The sequence below is a fragment of the Phalacrocorax aristotelis genome, unplaced genomic scaffold, assembly GCF_949628215.1.
Source record: "Phalacrocorax aristotelis unplaced genomic scaffold, bGulAri2.1 scaffold_335, whole genome shotgun sequence".
Lineage (NCBI taxonomy): Eukaryota > Metazoa > Chordata > Aves > Suliformes > Phalacrocoracidae > Phalacrocorax > Phalacrocorax aristotelis.
This window is the reverse complement of record NW_027441113.1, coordinates 1-8,807: the sequence shown is the minus strand read 5'-3', so window position 1 is coordinate 8,807 and position 8,807 is coordinate 1. Positions and strand designations below refer to the sequence as shown.

Below are 8,807 nucleotides of genomic sequence, written 5' to 3'. Positions count from 1 at the left end.
CAGGGATGTCCCCGTGCCCGTGTCCATGTCCCCAGGGCTGTCCCCGTGTCCGTGTCCATGTCCCCAGGGCTGTCCCCATGCCCGTGTCCATGTCCCCAGGGCTGTCCCCATGTCCGTGTCCATGTCCCCAGGGCTGTCCCCATGTCCGTGTCCATGTCCCCAGGGCTGTCCCCGTGTCCGTGTCCATGTCCCCAGGGCTGTCCCCATGCCCGTGTCCATGTCCCCAGGGATGTCCCCGTGTCCGTGTCCATGTCCCCAGGGCTGTCCCCATGTCCGTGTCCATGTCCCCAGGGCTGTCCCCGTGTCCGTGTCCATGTCCCCAGGGCTGTCCCCATGCCCGTGTCCATGTCCCCAGGGATGTCCCCATGCCCGTGTCCATGTCCCCAGGGCTGTCCCCATGCCCGTGTCCATGTCCCCAGGGCTGTCCCCATGCCCGTGTCCATGTCCCCAGGGATGTCCCCATGCCCGTGTCCATGTCCCCAAGGCTGTCCCCATGCCCGTGTCCATGTCCCCAGGGCTGTCCCCATGCCCGTGTCCATGTCCCCAGGGCTGTCCCCATGTCCGTGTCCATGTCCCCAGGGCTGTCCCCGTGTCCGTGTCCATGTCCCCAGGGCTGTCCCCGTGTCCGTGTCCCCACGGCTGTCCCCACACGTCTCCATGGACCTCCCCAGGTTCTCCCCACGTCCCCAAGGGCGTCCCCGCGTCCCCATGCCGGCACAGGCAGGTTGGGGGGGGGGGTGGGTCTCGAGGTTTATTGGGGGCGGGGGGTCACCACGGTGTCCCCAACCTCCCCGAGTTGTCACTTGTAGAACTCGTGCTCCTGCTCGTCCTTCTTGATGACGGTCTTGTAGGCCTTCTCAAAGTCCTTGGCCAGCACGATGTACCGGTTCTCCCGCACCGCCAGCATGCCGCCCTGGGGACAGGCCACCGCGTCACCCAGGTCACCCCCAGCCCCGCCCGCCGCCCTGGGGACAGGCCACCGCGTCACCCAGGTCACCCCCAGCCCCGCCCGCCGCCCTGGGGACAGGCCACCGCGTCACCCAGGTCACCCCCAGCCCCCCCCGCCGCCCTGGGGACAGGCCACCGCGTCACCCAGGTCACCCCCAGCCCCGCCCACCGCCCTGGGGACAGGCCACCGCGTCACCCAGGTCACCCCCAGCCCCGCCCGCCGCCCTGGGGACAGGCCACCGTGTCACCCAGGTCACGTCCTGCCACCCTCCTGCGGGGAGGTGGCACCCGTGTCACTCCATGGCCACGTCACCTGCTGTCACCTTAACATGGAGGGTTGTGACACCTGTGTCACCCCCTGGTCACCCTACTGCGGAAGGACACACCACAAGTGTCACCTCCTTGTCACCCTGCCGTGGTGGGACGTGTCCCCCGTGTCCCCGTGTCCCCCATGTCCCCGCGTCCCCCGTGTCCCCGCGTCACCCATGTCCCCGTGTCACCCACCTCCTGGCAGATGGAGTTGATGTCGGCCCCCGAGATCTTGTCCGGCCGCGCCACATCTGGGGGGGGGTGAAGGAAACGTCCCCTCCTCCGTGTCCCCGATGTCCCCAAGCCACCCGCCACCCACTCCGGGGGGTCCCTCGTTTGCGGGGTGTCACCCACGGGTGGCCTCGTCGTGTGCCAGCGGCCCTGGGGTCGCCCATGTCCCCACAGGGTCCCCAACCCCGACACCTCCCGGGGGTCCCCGATGTCCCCACGGGGTCCCCAAACCCCGACACCTCCCGGGGGTCCCCGATGTCCCCACGGGGTCCCCGATGTCCCCACGTGTCCCCAACCCCGACACCTCCCGGGGGTCCCCGATGTCCCCACGTGTCCCCAACCCCGACACCTCCCGGGGGTCCCCGATGTCCCCACGGGGTCCCCGATGTCCCCACGTGTCCCCAACCCCGACACCTCCCGGGGGTCCCCGATGTCCCCACGTGTCCCCAACCCCGACACCTCCCGGGGGTCCCCCATGTCCCCACGGGGTCCCCGATGTCCCCACGTGTCCCCAACCCCGACACCTCCCGGGGGTCCCCGATGTCCCCACGTGTCCCCAACCCCGACACCTCCCGGGGGTCCCCGATGTCCCCACGGGGTCCCCGATGTCCCCACGGGGTCCCCGATGTCCCCACGTGTCCCCAACCCCGACACTTCCCGGGGGTCCCCGATGTCCCCACGTGTCCCCAGCCCCGACACCTCCCGGGGGTCCCCCATGTCCCCACGTGTCCCCAACCCCGACACCTCCCAGGGGTCCCTGATGTCCCCATGTGTCCCCAACCCCGACACCTCCCGGGGGTCCCCGATGTCCCCACGGGGTCCCCAACCCTGACACCTCCCAGGGGTCCCCGATGTCCCCACGGGGTCCCCAACCCCGACACCTCCCGGGGGTCCCCGATGTCCCCACGGGGTCCCCGATGTCCCCACGTGTCCCCAACCCCGACACCTCCCGGGGGTCCCCGATGTCCCCACGGGGTCCCCAACCCCGACACCTCCCGGGGGTCCCCGATGTCCCCACGGGGTCCCCAAACCCCGACACCTCCTGGGGGTCCCCGATGTCCCCACGGGGTCCCCAACCCCGACACCTCCCAGGGGTCCCCGATGTCCCCACGGGGTCCCCAAACCCCGACACCTCCTGGGGGTCCCCGATGTCCCCACGGGGTCCCCAGCCCCGACACCTCCTGGGGGTCCCCGATGTCCCCACGTGTCCCCAACCCCGACACCTCCCGGGGGTCCCCGATGTCCCCACGGGGTCCCCAACCCCGACACCTCCCGGGGGTCCCCGATGTCCCCACGGGGTCCCCACCTCCTCAGGCCACCCCAGGGAGGGAGGGTGCCCCCTTGGTGGGGGGGGGGGGGGGGGGGGGGTCCTTCCTTGGTGGGCTCCCCAGCACCCCCGAGCCAGGCGCGTGCGCGCCCCCCCCCCCACCCCGCGGTGTCCCCGCGGTGTCCCCACGTGTCCCCAGATACAGTCCTCGAGGTCCACCTCCTCGGAGAGGTTCATCTTGCTGGTGATGGTGGAGAAGATGAGGCGCTTCTGGCGGCGGTCGGGCAAAGGGAACTCGATTTTCCGGTCCAGGCGGCCGGGACGGAGCAGCGCCGGGTCCAGGGTGTCCGCCCGGTTCGTCGCCATGATCACCTGGGGTGGGGGACACGGGTGTCACCCTCACCACGGGGCGCCCTTGGGAACCACCCCACGGCACCCACGGGACCCCAGGCTGGAACGGTACCTGGAGCAGCGTGTCCCCAGGGTTTGGCCTCTGGGGCAAGGGGGGGGGGGCAGCAGGGGGGTGTCCCCCAGCACCCCTGGGGCTCCCGTAGCACCCATGGGACCCCCTGGCATCCCTCAGACCCCCCAGCACCCATGGGACCCCCTGGCATCCCTCTGACCCCCCAGGACCCATGGGACCCCCCAGCACCCATGGGACCCCCTGGCATCCCTCTGACCCCCCAGCACCCATGGGACACCCCCAGCACCCATGGGACCCCCTGGCATCCCTCAGACACCCCAGCACCCATGGGACCCCCTGGCATCCCTCAGACACCCCAGCACCCATGGGACACCCCCAGCACCCATGGGACCCCCTGGCATCCCTCTGACCCCCCAGCACCCATGGGACACCCCCAGCACCCATGGGACCCCCTGGCATCCCTCAGACACCCCAGCACCCATGGGACACCCCCAGCACCCATGGGACCCCCTGGCATCCCTCAGACACCCCAGCACCCATGGGACACCCCCAGCACCCATGGGACACCCCCAGCACCCATGGGACCCCCTGGCATCCCTCTGACACCCCAGCACCCATGGGACTCCCTGGCATCCCTCAGACACCCCAGCACCCATGGGACACCCCCAGCACCCCTGGGGCTCCCGTAGCACCCATGGGACCCCCTGCCATCCCTCAGACACCCCAGCACCCATGGGACCCCCTGGCATCCCTCAGACACCCCAGCACCCATGGGACACCCCCAGCACCCATGGGACCCCCTGGCATCCCTCTGACACCCCAGCACCCATGGGACTCCCTGGCATCCCTCTGACCCCCCAGCACCCATGGGACCCCCTGGCATCCCTCAGACCCCCCCCCAGCACCCATGGGACACCCCCAGCACCCATGGGACCCCCTGGCATCCCTCAGACCCCCCAGCACCCATGGGACCCCCCGGCATCCCTCAGACACCGCAGCACCCATGGGACCCCCAGGCATCCCTCAGACACCCCAGCACCCATGGGACACCCCCAGCACCCATGGGACCCCCTAGCATTCCTTAGACACCCCAGCACCCATGGGACACCCCCAGCACCCATGGGACCCCCCGGCATCCCTCTGACACCCCAGCACCCATGGGACTCCCTGGCATCCCTCTGACCCCCCAGCACCCATGGGACCCCCTGGCATCCCTCAGACCCCCCCCCAGCACCCATGGGACACCCCCAGCACCCATGGGACCCCCTGGCATCCCTCAGACCCCCCAGCACCCATGGGACCCCCCGGCATCCCTCAGACACCGCAGCACCCATGGGACCCCCAGGCATCCCTCAGACACCCCAGCACCCATGGGACACCCCCAGCACCCATGGGACCCCCTAGCATTCCTTAGACACCCCAGCACCCATGGGACACCCCCAGCACCCATGGGACCCCCCGGCATCCCTCAGACCTCCCCCAGCACCCATGGGACCCCCTGGCATCCCTCAGACACCCCCCAGCACCCATGGGACCCCCTGGCATCCCTCAGACACCCCCCAGCACCCATGGGACCCCCTGGCATCCCTCAGACACCCCCCAGCACCCACTGGACCCCAGGGTGGAACAGCACCTGGAGCAGCGTGTCCCCAGGGTTTGTCACCAAGGTCACCTTGGGGGATGACACTGAGGCCCCCCCCGGCAACCCTGGGACCCCCCCGGCACCCCTGGGACCCCCCCCGGCAACCCTGGGACCCCCCCGGCACCCCTGGGACCCCCCCCGGCACCCCTGGGACCCCCCCGGCACCCCTGGGACCCCCACCTTGACGTTGACGTTCTGGTCGAAGCCGTCCATCTGGTTGAGGAGCTCGAGGAGGATGCGCTGAACCTCCCGGTCGGCTGCGGTGACGGGGGGACACGGTGGGTCCCAAGGGACCCCCCACCCAGCACCCACCACCCTCCCAAGGACCCCCTGACCTGGCCCCACAGATGGGAGGGGGCCTGATGTGCCCTGGGTCCCCCCACCCCAAGGTCCCGGGGACACCAAGGGGTCCCCAAACCCCACCGTGGGGGTCTCCAAGGGGTCCCCGACCCCCCACCCCAGCTCCAAGGACCAGGGGACACCAAGGGGTCCCCAAACCCCACCATGGGGGACTCCAAGGGGTCCCTGACACCCCACCCCAGCTCCAAGGACCAGGGCACACCAAGGGGTCCCCCAGCAGCTCCAGGTTCCCCACCCAAGCCCCAAGGCCCTGGAGACACCAGCATCAGGATGTCCCTGACCCCCTAACCCTGGAGCTACCCCAATGATGGGGGACACCAACGGGTCCCCAAACCTCATCGTGAAGTTCTCCAGAGGGTTCCTGGAGCCCACCGTGGAGATCTCCAGAGGGTTCCTGGCGCCCACCGTGGAGATCTCCAGAGGGTTCCTGGAGCCCACCATGGAGATCTCCAGAGGGTTCCTGGCGCCCACCGTGGAGATCTCCAGAGGGTTCCTGGAGCCCACCATGGAGATCTCCAGAGGGTTCCTGGAGCCCACCGTGGAGATCTCCAGAGGGTTCCTGGCGCCCACCGTGGAGATCTCCAGAGGGTTCCTGGAGCCCACCATGGAGATCTCCAGAGGGTTCCTGGCGCCCACCGTGGAGATCTCCAGAGGGTTCCTGGCGCCCACCGTGGAGATCTCCAGAGGGTTCCTGGCGCCCACCGTGGAGATCTCCAGAGGGTTCCTGGCGCCCACCGTGGAGATCTCCAGAGGGTTCCTGGCGCCCACCGTGGAGATCTCCAGAGGGTTCCTGGAGCCCACCGTGGAGATCTCCAGAGGGTTCCTGGCGCCCACCATGGAGATCTCCAGAGGGTTCCTGGCGCCCACCGTGGAGATCTCCAGAGGGTTCCTGGCGCCCACCGTGGAGATCTCCAGAGGGTTCCTGGAGCCCACCATGGAGATCTCCAGAGGGTTCCTGGCGCCCACCCAAGCCCCAAGGACCACCGAGGGGTCCCCACATCTCCTCACCCCCGGTCTGGGCGTCGAAGCGCTTGGTAGCGATGGCGTCGATCTCATCGATGAAGATGATGGCGGGGGCGTTCTCCTTGGCCAGGCGGAAGACGTCGCGCACCATGCGGGGACCCTCCCCCAGGTACTTCTGCACGAACTCCGAGCCCACCACCCGGATGAAGGCGGCTGGGGGCACCCGCAGGGGCTGGGACCTTGCGTCTGGGCGCGGGGTGCCCTGGGGAGCACCCCCTGACCACCAGCACCCCAAGAAACCCAGCAGCACCCCAGGGTGCCCTCAGCATCCCATGGGGACCACCAGCACCCCACTAGCACCCTGGGGTTCCCCCAGAACCTCAAGGGGCCCACCAGCACCCCAAGGACCCTACCAGCACCTTGGGGTGCTCTCAGTGCCCCAAGGATCCCACCAGCACCCCCAGGATCCTAACACCACCCAGGGGTGCCACCCCAAGAACCCCAACACCAACCCAAGGACCCCCCCCACCACCCAACGGTCACCCCAGCACCCCAAGGTCTCCACCACCACCACCCAGGGGTACCCCAACACCAACCCAAGGACCCCCCCCACCACTCAACGGTCACCCCAAGACCCCAAGGTCTCCACCACCACCTGGGGTACCCCAACACCAACCCAAGGACCCCCACCACCAACCAATGGTCACCCCAGCACCCCAAGGTCTCCACCACCACCACCCAGGGGTACCCCAACACCAACCCAAGGACCCCCACCACCACCCAACGGTCACCCCAAGACCCCAAGGTCTCCACCACCACCCGGGGGTACCCCAACACCAACCCAAGGACCCCCCCCACCACTCAACGGTCACCCCAAGACCCCAAGGTCTCCACCACCACCCGGGGGTACCCCAACACCAACCCAAGGACCCCCACCACCACCCAACGGTCACCCCAAGACCCCAAGGTCTCCACCACCACCACCCAGGGGTACCCCAACACCAACCCAAGGACCCCCACCACCACCCAACGGTCACCCCAAGACCCCAAGGTCTCCACCACCACCACCCGGGGGTACCCCAACACCAACCCAAGGACCCCCCCCACCACCCAACGGTCACCCCAAGACCCCAAGGTCTCCACCACCACCCGGGGGTACCCCAACACCAACCCAAGGACCCCCACCACCACCCAACGGTCACCCCAAGACCCCAAGGTCTCCACCACCACCCGGGGGTACCCCAACACCAACCCAAGGACCCCCACCACCACCCAACGGTCACCCCAAGACCCCGAGGTGCCCCACCTGTGGTGTGGTGGGCCACAGCCTTGGCCAACATGGTCTTGCCGCAACCAGGGGGTCCGTACATGAGAACACCCCGTGGGGGGTCAATGCCGATCTGGGTGGGGACACAACACTCGGGGGTGACGTCCCAGGTCACCCAAGGTCCCGTGTGTTCCCCCCACCCCCACCCCGGGGTGTCACGTGGTCCCACCTGCTTGTAGAGCTCGAAGTGGGTGAGGGGCAGCTCCACGGCCTCCCGCACCTCCTGCTTCTGGATGTCCATGCCCCCGATGTCGGCGTACATCACGTCCGGCTTCTGGTCTGCAACGGGGACAGGCCGTGAGCGGGACACCTCCTGGGGCCACCACAGTGGACGGCGGGCTTGGAGGGTGCTGTGGGGCAACCTTGGCCGCCAGGGAACGACCCCAACCAGACCAGGTCACCTGGGACCTTGTCTAGGTGACGGTTGGGTCGCTCCAAGGATGGAGACCCACCGCCCATCTAGGTCTTGGTCACGTCTTCATCCTCTTGGGACAAGGACAGGAGATTCCTAGTGCAACCTCCTCCCCAAACCACCTCTGACCACAGTAGGTCACTTCACACCTTGTCCAGGTGATGGTTGGGTTGCTCCAAGGATGGAGACCCACCGCCCCTGGTCATGGTTCCAACCCCCTGGGACAGAAGGTCCCTGGTCCAACGTCTCCCTCCAAACTTCTCCAACCAGCGCTGGGTGCTCAGGACCTTGACCAGGCGAGGGTTGGATGTCTCCAATGATGGAGACCCACCACCCACATAGACCTTAGCCATGGCTCCGCCCTCCTGAGACAGTGGGGATGGGAAACCCCTGGTCCAACCTCCTCCACAAAACATCTCCAACCAGGGCAGGGTGCTCAGGGTCTAACCCCGGTGAGGGACGTCCAAACATGGAGACCCACCACCCCTCTGGGTGGACCTGGACCACGCCTGGTTGTCCTCCACCATTTGGGTCCAACTCTGAAGGTCCCTCTAAGGACGACCTCCAACCCGCAGCGCCTCCGCAACCCAGAAGAACCCACGAACTTGCTGAGAACACCCTCGGTCCCACCACCAACGGCTCTGATGAAGATGCATCACCCAACTTCAAGCCCTTTCTGGTCACCCACCTGCACCACGTTCTGCCGCCCCCCCACCCTGCAGCCCTGGAGATCCTCGGGCTCCAGTGCACCAACATCTCCCCAACCTGGTAGCACCCACGAACGTCCTGAGAACACCCACGGCCCCACCACCCACAGCGTTGCCTCTGCGCCCCGAAACCTGGCTCCCTGGGCCGCGGGGTGGTGGCCCCAGGGGGTGGTGGCCCACCTGACGTGAGCATCATGATGCTGCTGTCGGCCTCGGG

At 68.5% G+C, this 8,807-nt stretch overlaps 1 protein-coding gene across 1 annotated transcript; it reads right to left on the bottom strand.

Moving 5' to 3' along the window:
• Positions 1 to 729: 729 nt before the first annotated feature.
• PSMC4 (proteasome 26S subunit, ATPase 4) lies at positions 730 to 8,801 on the bottom strand. Its single transcript, XM_075080094.1, has 8 exons — positions 8,771 to 8,801; positions 7,641 to 7,750; positions 7,451 to 7,544; positions 6,190 to 6,357; positions 5,002 to 5,078; positions 2,959 to 3,127; positions 1,453 to 1,508; positions 730 to 913 (listed from the first exon to the last, which is right to left on the bottom strand). The coding sequence occupies exons 1-8, from the start codon at positions 8,784 to 8,786 to the stop codon at positions 800 to 802; spliced, it is 804 nt and encodes a 267-aa protein (XP_074936195.1). The 5' UTR covers positions 8,787 to 8,801; the 3' UTR covers positions 730 to 799.
• Between the last annotated feature and the right edge of the window lie 6 nt (positions 8,802 to 8,807).